Below are 19,195 nucleotides of genomic sequence, written 5' to 3' on the forward strand. Positions count from 1 at the left end.
CTCCAGTTTGTGTCCCTGGAGTGATATGGTGGTGTTTTTGTTTATCATTAGCTTAACACGCAACGCCCTAATCTTAGTGACTCAAAATAAGAAGGTTGTTTTCTCACTCACGTAGTAATTTAGCTAGTAATAGAGGGAAAAGTACATTAGTGAGATCACTCAATGGCTCTTGTAGCTTCCACAGGAGGGTGATACATGTTAACACCACTCACATTCCTTTGAACAAAGCAAGTCACATGGCCAAGTCTGATGTCAGTGGGATGACAAGTCTAATTCTCTCAAGAATAGACTGGGTGCGGTGGCTTACGCCTGTAATCCCAGCACTTTGGGAGGCCGAGGTGGGCGGATCACGAGGTCAGGAGATCGAGACCATCCTGGCTAACATGGTGAAACCCCATCTCTACTAAAAATACAAAAAAACTAGCCAGACATGGTGGCAGGTGCCTATAGTCCCAGCTACTCGGGAGACTGAGGCAGGAGAATGGTGTGAACCCGGGAGGTGGAGTTTGCAGCGAGCCGAGATGGTGCCACTGCACTCCAGCCTGGGCGACAGAGCAAGGCTCTGTCTCAAAAGAAAAAAATAACAAATAACAGAAAATGAATAGATGTAGTGAATTATTGGGAACACAAGTACATCTGTCACAAGCAGTGGGAATGCAGCTCTATTTATTGGGAAGGATTTCTTTCCATGGTGTATTATCTTGCTTACCCAGAAAACACCTTGAGATGTTACTTAATTATTTAATCATTTAATTTACCCCCAATTTTTACCAGGAATTAAAAATTAAATGGATAATTTTTAACAGTGGATTACATGGTGCAGAACAGAGAATTAATAAACGGTAAAATAACGTGAAAGAGAGATTAAGAGATTTGCAGGCAAGAGTCAGGTCTACCATATATCTAAGTCATGTTCCTAAAGAAGAGAAGATTAAAACACAGGACAAAGAGATAATTACCAATTCATATGTCAAAATAGTTCTTATATTCATGTTTCTAACTGGTAACTATATATATGTATTACATTTATGTATATGTGCAAATAATTTTGTCTATTTCAAGTATTTGCACATGTAAATTGGCAAGTCTATATATATATGCGGCAAGTATATATTGCATTACAAATGTATGCAAGTGTAATTTTTCATTTCCTAAAGTTTTATTTGCTTTTCATCCAAATCTGCTAGGTCATTTTATGATTTTTTGTTTGACACAGATACTTGAAGCTTCTCTTTTATCTCTTAAACTGTGTGAATAGTTATAATCTGCACCTGATAATTTAAATATCTGTAGTCTTTGTCATTTGCTTCTGCTTCTTATTCTTCTAGCTCATGCTTCAGTGCCTTTTTCACTTGTATTCTTGGCTATTTTTTTTAAACCATGTGTAGTCCACTTGCTTCTGAGCACTATTTGCAGAAAATCTTTGAGTCCTAGGATAAAGTTGAGTTAATCATTGCAAACTTATGTTTATGAGGAAGGTTCTATTTTTCAACTTATGTCCTTGGATATGCTCTAAACTATGATTTTGTTTCCTACGCCATATTTAACAAAGCTCCATTTAACCAAAAGTTCCAATGCCTTAAGAGCAATGATGTCTTCTCTGTTTAGCACTGTCTGTAACACATTTGTTGTAAGTAATTTGAAAAATACACAACGTACAAAAGGAGATTGAGACCCTAACATTGTTTCGATACATAGAAATATAGCTATTAATATATTACTGAATTTTTTCCTTCTTACTAAATAATTGTGAGTTTTGATCTTATTCCCAACATGACATAATAGTTTTTTTCATGATATTAAACAACTGTTAAATACATCTTTTAAATAGCTGTATAATAGTTTATTCTATGGATGAACTATGATTTATGTAATAATTGCTGTTATTTAGATTGCTCTCATTCTTACTCCTTGTTGTAAATATTACGGCAGTGGATTATTTTGTTTAGAAATCTCTATTAGCATATAATACTTTTAAAATTCCCACTTCGTCTCTAAAACTATTTTCCAGAAAGACGATCCCGTTCATGAGGCTGTGCAGTACATGAGCCTGTCCTCTCACACACCTGTGCTAACTTCAGTGTTATGGTTGTAAGAAATCTCTCCCAATATGATAAATGAAAACTATCTTCTTAATATTGTTTTGAACTCCATTTATTTGATTACTAGGGAGGTTGAATATTTGTACATCCTCTATTGATTTCTACTTTTTAAAAATAATTCTTGTGTGTTTCCAAGGAAGAAATGAGGAACTTAGAGTTCTAAGGGGCAAAGTGGCTTTCCTAAAGTCCCACAGCTGGAATTGAAAATCTGACTTTCTGTATTCAAGTTCAGAATATTAACCTCCTCTCATTTTTTGCAGTTTAATCTGACTTAAATTTAACTGACATTTAGTAAATGTTCAAATATGCTCGATAAATCAATCAAATAGTAACAATCACAAATAGTAGATCTAATGTTAAAATTGCTGTTATTAATATTTTGGGGCACAGATAAGATGGTGGTGGGTTCACAGAGTGACACTTTTGTGTGGCTGAAGCTTAGAGAAACTGCATGATCTGACCCTGTGTGCTTGTGTCTGCCTAAGTGTGTGTGTGTGTGTGTGTGTGTGTGTGTTTACATGCAATACGTGTTTTTATGTGACAGGCCATCAGGAGAAAACATTGAGGCTAAGGAACTATCATGCCAGATACTGAATCATTTTAAGGCATTTGGACTCAGCTGAGGACTATAGATGTCCACTAAAGAAGCCCTATGATCAGACTTTCTTTTTAAATATGTCATTTTAGTGGTATTTGGATGAGTTAAGGTTTGAAAAACTAGTTTGATGATGGTACCAGACATTAAATGAAAAATGTGTAGGTGAAAAAAAGGAAGGTTGGAGGGTAAATGTCACTATGTTTGATGGGGATTGTGTATGGCACAATACAAGTGTAAGTATCTGGAAATCATTTTGATTTGTGACTCTGAAATTGTGGAAAGATGGTCATAGAGATAGATGTTAGATGTAAAATGCAGAAGTACTTTAAATTGTCAGGCAAACATTTTCACGAGTTTTCCTTCAAATGTTTCTTAAAAATTTGAATTTTTATAGATAGAATTTTATGGAAAAATTATAACACTTGGCCATATATCAGTATAATGTAAAATTTCCCCAATATCTGATAGGGCAGAATCAATAAATATAGTTAATGGCCTTTATAGACCCCCATCTACTAACCCATAGTTTGGTTTTTCACGAAATCGTGACTATCTACTTAGAAAATATAAGAGAAAACCTCATTCATTAGAAAATTATACCCAAAATGCAACTAAGAATACATACATAGAAAGTAGGAAGTTTCTATGAAGAGAGTACCAAATGTGATTAAAATACATTTTAAAAATGAATAAATAGAGGGATATGTCAAAAATTTGAATATGACCCAATTATGAGAAAATGTCAAGTTCTAACCAAATAAATTAAAAGTCTTATTGCAATTGTAACTAAACTCCTAATGTAATTTTATTTTATAATTTAATAAAATAACTAATCAGGGTAATTTAAAAATGACTATTTATGGGGACAAATAGCTCTATGGTATATTTCAGTGTGAAAAAGATTATATAACTGTTAAACTCTGTGGTATTGTTCAAGGTTGAGATAGCTAGAAAACTGAAATATCATTATATACCAACAGCAATCAATTAGAAATAAAATTTAAAAGATATCTCTTACAATATAATTTTGAAACATCAAATCCACGAAATGAATCTAGCAAGGAGGTGTCTGATAATACTACCCAGAAGGCTACATAATATTGTTGAAGCAAATTAAAGATGTAAATCAATAGAGGGGGGCATACCTTGGTCATAAATTGGAACACTCACTATTACAAAGATGTTCATGCAATTCTAAGAAAATTCTTATCAAATTTTGTGTTTATATGCATGTGTGTATACGTGTAAACTTAAAAGCTGATATTAAAATGTATATGGAAAATTAAAGGATAAATATTTAACAATGTTTTAGAACTAGGCTTCACAAATTATAGTACCACTTTTGAAAATTAATAATAGAGCTCAATATGTAAAATGACTCTTTAGTGGTGCTAGGGTAGAAAGATAGACCAGTGGAAATGAGTAGAAAGTCCAGAATCCAACCTACACGTATACATTCACTAGATTTGTGACAAGTGTACCACTGTAGAGCAGCAAAGAATAAACGGCCTAATTGCCTTATGAAAAGAAAGTCTTACCCCTACCTATTTAACAAACAATAGTCTATTTTTTTTGGAACATAGGTGTAAATGTGAAATTTTAAATAATACAAAATTCTAAGAAAACATAGAAAAATATCAGTAAATATGAGTCAGGTAAAGTTTTCTTAAACAGGAAAATAAATACCATCATAGAGAAAAAAACAGATGAATAAACATTCCATTAAGACAGACAAAAGGTAAACCACAGACTGATAAAATATATTTGTTATAGCTATATCTGAGAAGATAAATTGATAAACCAAAAAAATTGGTGAAGAAAAATTAGTAAATTATAAAATTATATATAATGTAATGATAAATATAAAATAACAAAAATAATTAAAACTTATAGAAAAAGCAAATAATCGAATAAAAATCTGCAGAACGGAACAATCACTTCACAAAAGAGGATAAACAAATGTATACTAATCATGAAAGAGTAGAATGAACAGGTAAGATATAACATAGTTATGCAAAGTAATACTCTGCAGCAGTGAGAATAAACAGATTTCAGCTACACACAACAACATGAATGAATCTTAGAAACATAATATTATATAATCTTGTTCAGAAACAGGTAAAATGGTCGTAGGAGTCAGGATTGCAGTTCCTATTGGGTGGTAGTGACTGAGAGAACACACTCCTGGGATTCTGCTGGTCACGTGTAATATATATGTATGTATTTTTTTTTTTCTGAATGAGGGTGGTACTGGTGTATTCATATTAAAATGGATTGAGCTATACTCTGATTTGCACACTTCTGTATAAATGTTCTACTTCAATAAAATGTTACTTTTAAAACAAACATTAAATGACATAAATTGTTAATTCAGTCCAACTAAAAATGTGTTCAATCTCTTATTAATCATTTATTGAATTCATATTGTGTGCAGACATGATGGTAGGTTCTAAAGTTACTATATGTGGAAAGCTTCCTGCCTTCAATGAGCCCCCAGTAAAATACATAATTATTATAGAAATTATGTTTTTTCAGTAGCTGATAGGGTTTGGATCTATGTCCCCATCCAAATCTCATCTTGAATCCCCACGTGTTGGGAGAGGGACTGGTGGGAGGTGATTGAATCCTGGCAGGGCGGACTTACCCTTGCTGTTCTTGTGATGGTGAGTGAATTCTCAGGAGATCTGATTATTTGAAGCGCTCGCGCTCGCGCTCTCCTGCTCAGCCACACTAAGATGTGCTTGCCTCCTCTTTGCCTTCCGCTATGATTGTAAGTTTCCAGAAGCCTCGCAGTCATGCTTCCTGTTAAGCCTGAAGAATTGCGAGTCCATTAAACCTCATTTCTTCATAAATTACCCAGTCTCAGGTAGTTCTTTATAGCAGTGAGAAAACGGACTAATACAGTAGCCTAATAAGTACAGTAAGAAATGAAAGAAAGGAGCTAGCAGGAGCTTCTGCGCTGCAGCTCATTTTAGCTATTAGTGACTATGATTGCCTCGGATTAAAAACCAAACAAGCAAAAAAACTTAGTTCTGTGGTTTCCTTTACCCTGCTTTCTGTGAAGATATTATATTTGTTAGTTTTTTTCTCTTCGAAGTAATATGGCCTTGTGATGTTTTTACATATAAAATTAGAAAGATAAAATGCACAACCTTTTTTTTTTTTGAGACTTTTTTTTGAGAGTCTTGCTCTGTCGCCCAGGCTGGAGCGCAGTGGCGCGATCTCGGCTCCGCCTCCCGGGTTCACGCCATTCTCCTGCCTCAGCCTCCCGAGTAGCTGGGACTACAGGCGCCCGCCACAACGACCGGCTAATTTTTTTTTTTTTTGTATTTTTAGTAGAGACTGGGTTTCAACGTGTTAGCCAGGATAGTCTCAATCTCCTGACCTCGTGATCCGCCCGCCTCAGCCTCCCAAAGTGCTGGGATTACAGGCGTGAGCCACCTTGTCCGGCCAGCACAGCCTTTTTTTACGGTTACAAATCCACCACCTTGTAACTGCTTGCACCTAGGGCCTGTGTCATCGTTTCCCCCATTTTTGGATCCTCAAAGACTAACCTAGTGTCTGCAACATTGTTGTACATTATGTGCTATATAATATTTTCGGTAGAAAATATTCATTTGTATTATACTATGTGTAACTTGTTACATTGTATGAAATACATAAAATATAGAGATTAATAATTTTTATCTTTTAGCACTTTATCTGAGAAATAACTTCATACATCTTTATTTTTACTTCATGTAAAATATTTTCAAACAGCAATTTAATAACTTTATAACTATGATTAATGAACTAATAAGTTTATACTTAGGACTAAACATATTTATATTTAAAGAAAACATAGACTTAAAAAGCAAGTGTGTGAGTGTGTTTATGTGTCCTGAGCACCTGCTTTGTGTCTGACAGTTTGAGCTGCTCATGACAATGTTTAAATTTACATTGTTGTATAGGAAAATAATAAACATGTTAACTAATGAATATATAATTAAAAATGTAGTCATTGATACTTTTGTGAGGACAATAAAATTTAATAATGTGGTAGACAGTGACAGGCCAGGGCAGGGTTGAGGACTCTGCTTTAGCAAGGATATTCAGTGTCACCTCTCTGAGAAACTAACGTTGGCATTGAGACCTGAATGAAGACATGTCAGTCTTAAGCAGGTCTGAGGAAGAGAATTCCAAATATAAGAGGAAGCTTTGAGACAGATAAAAATTCCTTGTGCTCTGAAAAGAGAATGGAGGCAGGCATTGCTAGAAAATTGTGTGATGGGGTAATTCACGGAGACAAATGTTGGTAAGGCAGACAGGACTCGTATACTAAAAGCTTGTAAGTGTGCTAATGATAGTGGCATATGATTAAAGCATTTTCATAATCTTACATTTTTAGAGAGATCACTTGAGCTGCTTAGTGATGGGTGGACTTTGGTGCATTTAAGAAGGAAGGCGTTTTTTGGTAATTCAAAAAAATTATAATAATGAAGACATATAGATAAATGCTTTTGCAGTATAAATGGTAGGGCATTCAGATATATTTTGGAAGGGATGCCAACTCGACCTTTTGGTAGGTGGGATTTAAGACGTGAAGGAAAAACTGGTCAGGCTATTGGCTGAAATAGCAAGAGCTTATTGAGGGTATGAAGAGGATTTGAGGAGAGAAGATATGTCTCCTTAGGCCATATTAAATTTCAGATTCTTATGAGCTCTTGAAATGGTAATGAGAAGTAACAATTAGATACATTGGTTTATAGCCCAGTGATGAGGAGGATCCCAAAGACAAATTTGTAGTCATAAAATTAAACAATGGGACAGTCTGAGATGTCTAAAAAGGGAGTATAGGCAGAGAAGCAATGAGAATTTACATTTTGTGCAATATGGACAATGGAGAACATGAGAAGATTTTTGCTACAGAACACTTACAAATGGGGCATGCACGGGGCTGGCATCTTTTAAATGAAGAGCTGGGCTTCCAGGCAAGTGAAGGAAATCCTCAGGGGTCAATGCACTGAAAGTAATTGAACAACTGCAGGCTGAATTCCCAGCTGATATTTGGCTGCCCTGAAAATATGGATGGAAGAATAGCCTTGTTGAACTTGGTAAACAAGGGAATTAAATTTTAGTGGCTTCAAATAATAGGTCATGGGCGATGGATCTGTGCAAGTGAAGGAGTTGGATAAAGTAAGGGCACTTAAATGAATAGAAAAATATCTCCCCATGAGCAAAGGCCGAGGCAAGAAAGTGTGTGTCTACATCTGGGAGCTGGGTGAAAGAAAAGCAAGTGAGAACATTCCCAGTCTGGCGTCTTTTCACAATGGCTTGATTTAATCTACACCATCCATGTGTTTTTAGAAGGCCCTAACCGAGGAATAATCATAGAAAAGTTATCCTGCTCTCCTCAAATAGTCTCTGGAGCAATAAACCCTAGACTGAGGCAATACAAGATTCTCACTGAAAAAGTAAGGCTTTTAAAAGTGAACTTACAGAATTATAAAGCACATAAGGAAAATTCAAACATGAATTGGAGTTATCAGAAATAATGAGAAGATTCTGATTTTATCAGCAAAAATTTCAAATAAAGAATTAAATAGAACTCAGATAGTACAATTATGAGATTCATTCTAAGTTTTAAATGGTTAATGGGAACAAAATAAACTAATAGAACACTATCCAAAAAGTGCAGGCAGTTGAAACAGAATCCACCACAACTTTTAAAAATTAAAACTGGATTCATTTCTACTGAAGATTCTACTAATAGTAGAAAGAGCTGGGGGAAATTCATCAGTGTACCTAAAAATAGAACCCAGAATACGGCACAGAGAGAAAACAAGAGAAAATCTGGAAGAAATATTCAAGTTATGGAAAATAGAATGAGAAATAAAGGAAAGAATGGGGAAAGCAGTATTCAAAAAGATAATGGCAGGTGATCTATAAATTTTAGAACATAGATTTTCAGCTTCAAACAGCACCATAAATCCCACACAACATAAACTCAGAAATAAAACTTTGATTTATTTAAATCATAGTTTACTCAAATTGGAAGGAGAAATTAAAGGCGTGGCATGCTTTTTGTCAAACAAATGTATTCTATAGGGACAGCATCTGCAAATAACTTTCCTTCCCCTTTAGATTCCAAGGGGTAAATAATACTTTTTGTTCAAGGCCAAGCTGTCCATCCGTGCTGTTGGTCTCAACCTCTTCTGTCCTCTTCAAGACATAGTTTTACTCGTATCACTTCCATTTTTGACATCTTTATTCACTATCTTTTTTCCTTCCTTATCTTTTTAGCCTGTAGACATCATTAATCCTCCTCCAATATAAAATGAAAGTTTTGATTTCATCCTATTTGTACTTTCAGCAAATCACTCAATAGTTCCCTTTTATTCTTATTAAAAATTACACATAGTTAGCAATATTTGCTAGATTATTAGTAATATTTCCTTCACTATTAATCATTGTTTTGACATAAAGCAGTCTGGCTTCTTAAATCCCATGCTACCAAAATTAATCTTACTTAAGTGCAAAAAAAGACCTTTCTTCCTGAATCCGTAAGGTCATTTTTCAGTCCTGTGGTAGGCCATTTTTTTTCTCTCTTTCTTTCTACATGTTACCCAAGCATTTGTGTCTGTGCCCTCTTTGATGCTATCCCTTTTTGAGATTCAGGATGCCATTCTCTTGCTTCTTCCGGTTCTTCCTTTAACTCTGTGAAATGTTCTTTTCAGTAATCCTAGAGCAGCTGATATATCTCTGCTGTCCCTGATTAGTTTAGGGTACTAATCTCAGCCCATTTATACCCTTGCTCCATCTCCTGTCCCAGAAATTTCACCTGGTCCCCTTATTTTAACAAGTACTATAACATTTTTTTACTCTTTAATCTCGACATTCTCTAGCTCTACCAACAGTATCATTTTAAGTATCTGCTCTCTCCCCTAACTTACATCCTGCACTGTTATCCACCAAGTTACCTGTTTTGGGCATGGTTCTATATCCCTCTCTCCTAGCTCACTGCCAGCATCTTACTAACTTCTTTAAATATCTCTCCTATGGGTACTTTTCTTTCTCTCTATTTCAATTACCAATAAAATAAACCAGGCCCCTATTGTCTCATGATGGGAACACTATTTTCTTTCAGCAGCTTAAAAACATTTCATAGGTTCCCTACCAGCTATTAGATAAGTCCATGCTTCCAGAATGATAGATTGGACACTGTAAGCTGTCACCTGCCCAACTTCAGACTCATCTCTTATTATTCCTTCCATGATCTTAGTCTGTTTTATGGTACTATAACAGAATACCTGAAGCTGGGTAATTTATAAAGAAAAGAGGTTTATTCAGTCCATGGTTCTGCAGGCTTGGAAGTTTAAGAGAATGATGCCATCCTGGCTAGGGCTTTCGTGCTGCATCAGAACATGCTGGAGAAGGTCAAAGGGGAAGCAAACAGGTACAAAGACACAAAACTTGAGAGGCATCCTGGTTTTATAACAACCCACTGTCATGGGAACTAATTAATTCCCATATAAACTAATCCGATCTCACCAAAGCAAGAGCTCACTATAGCGAGAGCAGCACCAAACCATTCATGAGGGATTTGCCACCATGATTGAAACTCTTCCTGCTGGGCCCCACCCCGTAACACTGTCACATTGGGGATCAAATGTCAACGTGGGTTTTAACAGTGACAAACTATTTCTAAACCCTAACCATCCTTCTGTTCTAGCCTATTAAAATGCTTATGCATCTGAACTCATATTGTTTCAGCTTCAGTTTGGTCTCCAATATTCTTCTGATAGTTATTTACTTTTTCTTCCTCTTCATTCCACCTGCTCCTCCTCTTCCTTCTCTTCCTCTTCTTCTTCAGCATATTTTTAAAACTGATTAATTGACCCTTCATACAATAGCTCAGACATTAACTATTCCCTGAAGCTCGTCCTCTTGGTAACTCATCTTCCCCTGTCTACAAACCAAAACAGTGTTAAGTGCCTCTTCCATTACTGTACTTAGTATTGCACTGGAATCTGTTTTTTGTTTCCTTTTTCCTTCATGAGAGTATAAACTTGTTTCCATTTATCTTCATGTATCAGTCACGTAGCACAGCTGTTGACATATAATCAATGCTCAATAAGTATCCATTTAACTAACTTTCCTTGATTCCATACTTCCCTTTTAGCACTTTTCACACTATGTACAGTTACTGCCAGTTTGCTTATTTGTTGCTTCCTGTCTGGCCTGAGCTGCTTACTTGCGTTCATTGTGTGTATCTGTGTGTGTGTGTGTGTGTGTGTGTGTGTTTCTCAATAGGTGTTGAACAAATGACATAATGAATGAATGATAGCTAAATATAAAAGTTTATTCTTAGTTCTTCCTTTGCTTCAGTATCTCTGTCCTCCTATTCTCTGTGCTATATATTCTGATGTCAGATCCACTTGTGTCTTTTTCTGTTCCAAAGCAAGACTAATGATTATTTTTCTTATGTTTTTTCCCTCTCCTCACTGAAGCAGAGAACACTATAAAGAATCATGCAGTCTTTATATACTATTTTAATTAACAAAAAACTGTTTATTGAATCATTTGTGTTATTCAGTGCAGGTAAGCCGTATGTATATATTACCCTCAATTTATTTAATCTAGATTACAACTTTGATGATAGGTATTATTAAATTAATCTTACAGATGATAAGGAAATTGAGTATGAAACCTTCCTCCCCGATTACATAAGAAGCAATCAGGATTTGAATACAGGTCTACTTAACTCCAAAATTTATGTTCTTTCCACTTAGCAACACAGCCTCTTCTATTCTGTTAGTTAAGTCTTGATTCCTATTTCTGACATGTTACAGAAGATTTTGGACACAAAACCTACTTCAAAAAAAAACAAAAGCTTATGGTTTAACTTAATTCTCCATCTCTACATTTGACTATATCCATTGTTTATCTCAGAAAACTCTGTGTGTCTTACTCTCTCCTTTATTTATTATCTTTTTTAACTCTACCATTTATCTGAATCACCTTCCCCTTAGTGCCAGTTTCTCTTTTTCCACAAGTCCAAACATAATTTAATGGTTAAAAAGCAAATCACCGATTTCGTAAGTCTAGTGAATATCCCCATGAAACATCCTCAAATTGGAACTGTTATATACACTAAAATTCCACTAGAAAACTATCTCAACATATGATGTCATTCCAAGACTGTTACACTATTTAAATAAATTACATAATTACTGCAATATATGATATACTGTTCATATATAGTTTACCTTCAGAATGCCAACATTAAAACACAGATGCCATATTTGTTAAGAGACTTTGTTCAGTTATCCTATACATACAAATATTTGCTAGACCTTTTTGTAACAACGATGATGATATGATTATTTACCTTGCAGAAGCAGTTTATAATTTGATAATTTTGTCTTTCAAACAAATGAGCATCCATTAGAAATAGACCCTTTACATTTGGGACATTCGACTTGAGCAAACAATTTTACGGTGATTACTTATTCACATGATAGGCAGGCTTCAAAAACCTAAGTCAAGGAAAATGAGCTTGTTAAAAATGATTTGAAATTGATTAACTTAGATTTAGTTTGCTTGAAATTAACTATGTGGTATGAATTTCTATATAGTCATTTTCTTACATTCAAACTCTGTAAAATATTCTAAATATCTATTTCTAGTGTTCAACTGTATCTCAAGCAAGACAATACCATTGTAATTGCAGTGAGCCAAAGATGGGGTTGGTAATTGAGGGAAATTAGCAAAAAAGCTATTGAACAATGTAGAGATATATTGGCATATTTTATGAAGTTTGTTTTTTAAGAAGTAACAGTGTGGTGATTTATTTGTGGAGATAGCAATTTGAATATTACTGAAGTTGTTAAATAGCCTGGAATACCTAGAATGAATCCACAGGGTACTGTGTTTTTCATACCCATTTAGCTATGTCTTACCAGCCTATTAATTTGAGTTGCTTCACAGAATTGTCAAATACTTCTTTTTCCAGCATTGTGCAACAAACTTTTGAATCAATGTTTTAAATGATTTTACTTTTGTTTTTTTTTAAATTTTTTTCAGACATTAAAAGAGAAAAGTATACAAATCATGCATTAAAATGATATATATATCATCTAAAATTAACTACTCACCCACATGTTAGCCCATTTTAAACTTTTTTTCCAAGAGTTAAATACTAAAAGTAAATTATACTTTCTATTCCTACTTTCTCCCTCTGCAGAGGCATTGAAATATGAATTTGGGTGATACAGTCCATGAAAGAACCTAGACTTTCAATCCATTTGCTTTCTCATTTTCAACAGTCTTTTCTCCCATCCTACACCAACCACCTTCTCTTATAGTTTTACCCAGTTTTTGTCATTTCCAAAAATTGAGTTACTTCATGTTCTCAATTTTAAGCATCCACTCACAGATAACCAACACCTCTTTTTCTAGCTTACTCTACTAGCACCCCCACTCCAACAAATATTTGACCCTGTGATGACCAATCTGTCATCCTTACTACATTTATTTATCCCGCTTTATTGTCCTTCTTTCCAAACCTAGTTACTTTGGATCAAAATAAGCACATATTTAAATAACATTCAAGACTGTGTTTTTATGACCTGAAAAGCCCTATCCCTAACTAAACCAGCAGTTTTCTTCATTGAACTTTTCCTAGCAGCTGAATGTGGCTAAAATAAAGCACAAGTGTGCTAAGTATTCTCACGGGGTGGATCCTGGTTTGGTGGGCCCTAGAAGTTACAGTATATGGGGGCAGTAGATAAAAGAAAACAGTGTTATGAATACAAAATGCCCAGTCACTTGAATACCACTTGACATAGGAGACCTTATATTAGAAAGAGAGAATGATCTTCGTCAACTTTGATTAAAACACCTTGTTTCTACAAACTTTATAAAACCATATCACCATGTGAAAACACTGCTAGGGAGACACTCAAAGGACTTTGTAAGGGGCTGGGGCCAATTAGAGGCTCTCATGTTTAAGCTTCATTAGCAGCACAATAAATTTACTTCTGAATAGAACTTAAATTCTGTGACCATAAATCTCAAGTGATGTTCAGCACGACCAAGAAATTTCTAAACAATTCCACTTTTCTCATGACCATTTTATATCTTCTCCCTCTCTTCAATCCTAATACCCATATTACCCTCATTTTAAACTAATCATCCTCTTCATAGGGAGTATAGATATAATGAATGAGAATTATCTCAATCTCTTACCAGCTTACTGGTGCACAATACGAGTATCTCCTTTTTCCCATGAGTCATTATTCATCGTTAGCAGCACATGAGCTTTGCATAATATTGTTCATTATATAAAGTATGAAAACACAAAATAAACTGTATTTATTTAGTCCTGTAACTCATCTCTTTCTATATTTTTGTAGCAAAACTTTAAAAAATAAACACATCTATTTCTGTGAACTCACAGTTAATTCTCTATTGAATCCACTCCACCAGGCTTTTCTCAGGGTCATATTCTGAATCCAATGTCAATTTTTCTCCTTAATTTGAAGGTTTTTTTGTTTGTTTGTTTGTTTTCTTATTTAGTTTTGCTTGGTAGGACATCTGATGACATTTTGAATATAATTTCTTTGTAAATAATTTGTCTTTTCTCTCTGGGAACTTCAGAATTTTCTCTTCTTATTTAAGAGTTCTGAAATTTCACAATTTTGTTTGTAGCTATGTGTGTGTGTAATTTTTTCAGCTTAGCACTAAGTAAGACTTTTCAATTTGATGATCCTTGTTGGGTTTTGGTACTGAAATTTTTCAGGTATAGTTTTGCTATATACACCTGCTACCTATCTATCCTATTTCCTGTCCTGTGATGTACTGATAGGAGTCTGATAGTTGATTTGTGAATTGCTTCTTATAATTCTGCATTTTTATTACATATTTTGAGAATATATAGTGAGAGGCATTGAAGTAAATAAATATTTCATTTCTTGTTGAATTGTTTTCTTTTATTATCTACTTTTACCTTGTTTCTTATTCATGATTTTCTTATTAAATTACATTTTATGATATTACTGTTGCTGCACTAATGTTTATTTTCAGATTTTTGAGTGGTTTAGTCCCCAGTCTTTATTTTTTAGGCAGCAGTGAATCTTATTTTTTAAACATAATCTGATGATATTAGTAGGTGTACTTTAGACATGTGTATTATGATAAGCCTAATTAGTGACGCTAGTTTTAAAACATGTTTAGCTAATTATAGACATTTTAAATAAATCTGGAATTATTTAGTTTTTCTATTCTCCTCCTGAGCATTACACATATTTTTGCAAAAAATAAATTACTACTGAACATCTTTACACTTGTCCTATTTTTAAAATCGTTATCTGGTGCCTTTGTTTCACTTTTAAATAATAATTTTTCACAATCAATACATATATTTGCTGACATTTCTCATTCATTTTTGTCTTTATATCTTCTTGTTTATCCTTTTCGTTCACTTTCCAGTGGCTAAAATGATTCTTTAATAGTTATTTGAATAAAGGCTTTCTGGTAAATTTTCTTAAGCTACGCCAATTTAGCTAATCAATCTTGAATAATAATTTGGCAATGTATGGAACTATAGCTTCACATTTATTTTTGCTTATATTTGAAGATAATAATTTTCTTTTGGCATTTATTACATCACTCTGTATGTCCTTAATAAGTATCTTTAATATTCTACTGTTTTATCACAATATCTTTAGCTATAGATTTTTTATTTTTATAATGTTTAGTAGTCACAACTAATTTTGTCATCTGGTCTGTGGTCCTATTTTTTTCTCAAGTCTAGAAATTTCTCTCATTTTTAAACTAATCTTCTTCATAGGGAGTATAGAAAATTTCTGTAGTCTTTACATAACATATCTTATTATCGTTCCTTTTGTAAATCAAGGGGAATGTCGCTTAACACATGCTCAAACACACCACACATTCATCCCGCTCCACTTAATGCATGGACTGTTTTTTCCACAAAACAAATACATGTATAAACATGCACACATAAATACACATACATACACAAAGATTAACACACATATACACATATGTACAAGTAAACACAAAAAGTATATATACACAAACACAAATATGCATGTGTACACAAACGTAAGTACACATAGACTCAAAAGTATACACATACTATGTACAGACACAAACATGCCACACCTATATATTGTGTGTGGTTGCACGCACACATACACACCCCCTCCACATTTTTTGTGCTGCTTTTTGAGTGAATACCTTAGTACTTCATTCCTACCTATTAATCCAAAACTCTCTTTGAGTCTTCTCAGTTTGGAGCTTTTTGGTTCTATTTCAAAACTATTTTAATTATTTCTGTCCATATTTCTTTTCATTATTCCTTATAATTTATTGTCTTCCCCATCTATCTATTTTTGTCTAATTTCTGCTGTGTGTCAAAATTTCTTTTCCTTTTACAAAATTAGTGATTCCTTTACTTAGATATTTGAGCATTTTAAATATACTTATTTTAAGTTCTTTGTCAGAATGTTTCATAAAATCAGTATCACCTAAAGTGGTTTGGGTTCACACTCTGATTGCTAGGTCTTTGGAAACAAGATATTTCTTAATATGTTTTGGTGTCTTTTTTGAGGCGTCCCATTCTAAATAAGCAGGTCTCTTTTCTCTATCTTTGTCTCTCTCTCTCTCTCTCTCTCTCTCTCTCACACACACACACACACACACACACAAACACGTAACACACTCACATACATACATATACAACCCTGTCTTTCTGTCATACACACACATCTTCTTGTTTATCTCTTTCCAATTGAAATTATGTCATTGCTTCTACCTCACCCTACTTGGTCCCAATTCACCAATCTTTAAATTCTTCCATTTATGGTCATCTTTTCTGATTCCCAGTGATCATACAAAGATGATATTGGGGATAACATTATTGCAGTTACTGATTCAATAGGCAACTTGGTTGAGTTATTGGTCTCAGGATCCATTCTCCTCAATGCCTTTGCTCCTTGCTCACTATGTATCTTTAGCCCCAGTCAGTGAATGATCCTTCCACATCAAGCACAGCTCATGCAAAGCCCTGCCATGAGTCAGTGAACCTTGCACTTGTCACTCAACTGGTGCAACACCTGCAGCTTGTTTTATGCTGCTTCTCCTCTATTCATGCTTTGATTTTCGACCCCAATTCTATTCTACAGAGATGGTTACCTTTTTTGTGAGCCTAGCTATGTCTCCTGCTTGCCTGAATGTATGTTTATTCTTATTTCTACATCATTCTTGCATCCTATTTTGGAATAGGTGAAAATGAAGGATCAATGCAGCTCATCATCAGCTGATTTGGCCACACTAATTCAATCTTCTCTGTGTTCTGTGAAGTGAAAGCTAATCATATGTATTCACCCCAACCTCTTGAATAGTGCTACTTGAATGAAGTGTGGTCTGCAACCAAGTGTCATCAACCTGGGAGCTATTCTCAGACCCATCCAACATCTACTGAACCACATTCTGAGAGTGAAGCCTAGGAATCTGTGACTTTCAAGGCTCTCCCTGTGATTTTTACATATATACAAGCTTTAGATACTGCTCCAGATAATATCTGTAGTTTGCTTTCTGGTTGCATGTTAGAATCATGTGGGGTGCTTAAAAATAGTGACGCTGGAGCTTTACCCCAGATTGATTGTATATTATTATAAGCCTAGTAATCCATCCAGAATTTTTGGAAGCACAAAGTTTTATTAAATGCTTTGCAGGTTATTATAATGTGGAGTTAGTGTTGAGAACCATTGCTTTATTCAAGTAGTTCTCAACAGGGATGATTTTGTACCTTCAGGGGATTTTTGGCAGTGACTGGAGACATTTTTGGCTGCTGCAACTGAGACAGTGCTGCTGGCATCTAGTGGGAGATGCTGCAGAATATCTTACAACACACAGGACATCCCCCCTACGAAAAGAATTGTGCCACCACAAATGTCAATAATATTGAAGTTGAGAAAGTTTGCTGTCTTATATGCTTTGGTTTTTGTTTAGGTTTTTCCATTGAACATATTCTCCAGTAAAAACACCTTTATGGAATTCACAAATTGAAATGGAAAGGAGTATAAAAGGGATTTTGAATATTCAAAAAACCAAGCACCTGGATTCCCCAAGCCGTTCTTATTGATGCTCTTATGCTTCTGAAATTGGAAAAGCCTGACAATTAGGGGTAACCATCAGAAGCAGCAGAATAAATGGAGTCCTAGGACACATGTTCCGTCTTCAAGTTTCAGCTAATTATCCCGCAATTTTGTATTTTTGACAACATAAAATATGATCTTATTCCTTTTTGCTGTTATTAAATATGTTTGTCTCACTATATACTCAATAATCATATTAATATTTTGCTTTACTTTTACAGTATAAGGAAAAAATCACAATATGAATCTGAAATAAAATCTTTGACCATGATGAAGTTAAAGAATGAGAAACATCTCAAGAGCCTCTATAGGGAGGCTTATCGCATTGGTACTGTTTTCCACCTAACCAAACACAAGACAGATGAAATGGAAGATAAAATAGCAGAAGTGAGAAGAAAGTTCAAGGTTGTGTATCTTTGTGTTCCTCTTACTCATGATGAAAAAAGAGTAATTTACCTGAATTGTATTGATTTAATCTTGATAATTAGATTTTAATTTAAGGGTTAATAGTCTTTTCAAAAACTCACTTCTTATAAATGAGAAGAAAACCACCTCTCTCCAAAGGCTCAGCTTGAATAGAAGAGGATGAGGGCTCAATGTAGTTAGTCCACAATTGTTTCCACTTTCTGCTATTATCAACCGTAAACTACTTGGAGCACCAGGAGTGTGGTGCTCAGTTCAGCTTTATTGTATATATCTAACACATAATAATGTCTGCCTATAGTAGGAAGAAGGTATTCTGAGAAGTGTTTGTCTACCTTATGTAATGTGAGAATAGAAAGTACCTCTAGTAGGCCTATGAGTTGTTGAATTCTAGAGTACCTGGAAATCTGTAGACTACATTTCTGCAGGAATAATTGCTCACATGCTTCAAACCCACTCCTAAGTGAGAGATGTATTGGATAGCAGCTCTCTGCCATTTGTGGTAGAGGCTTTGTATTAGTCCGTTCTCACGCCGCTGTGAAGAAATACCTGAGACTTAGTAATTTATAAGGAAAAGAGGTTTAATTGACTCAGTTCTGCATGGCTGGGGAGGCCTCAGGAAACTTACAATTATGGCAGAAGGCACCTCTTCACAGGGTGGCAGGAATGAGAATGAGAGCCAAGCAAATGGGGAATCCCCTTATAAAACCATCAAATCATGTGAGAACTTACTATCATGAGAATAGCACGGGGGAACTGTCCCATGATTCAGTTATCTACACCTGGTCCCACCCTTGACATGTGGGGATTATTACAATTCAAGGTGTGATTTGGGTATGGATACAAAGCCAAACCATATCAGACTTGCAAAGTCCACCCCACTTTACTGCACCTGCAGGGCCACT

The 19,195-nt window shown here is 34.7% G+C and overlaps 1 protein-coding gene across 1 annotated transcript in view; it reads left to right on the forward strand.

The window, feature by feature from the left end:
• CCDC178 (coiled-coil domain containing 178) overlaps positions 1 to 19,195 on the forward strand; it is a 462,699-nt gene that overhangs the window by 166,998 nt on the left and 276,506 nt on the right. Inside the window, exon 15 of the mRNA XM_074022193.1 lies at positions 18,089 to 18,272. Coding sequence (XP_073878294.1) covers positions 18,089 to 18,272 — 184 coding nt within the window. The remainder of the gene's footprint in view (positions 1 to 18,088; positions 18,273 to 19,195) is intronic.

The sequence above is a fragment of the Macaca fascicularis genome, chromosome 18 (assembly GCF_037993035.2).
Source record: "Macaca fascicularis isolate 582-1 chromosome 18, T2T-MFA8v1.1".
NCBI lineage: Eukaryota > Metazoa > Chordata > Mammalia > Primates > Cercopithecidae > Macaca > Macaca fascicularis.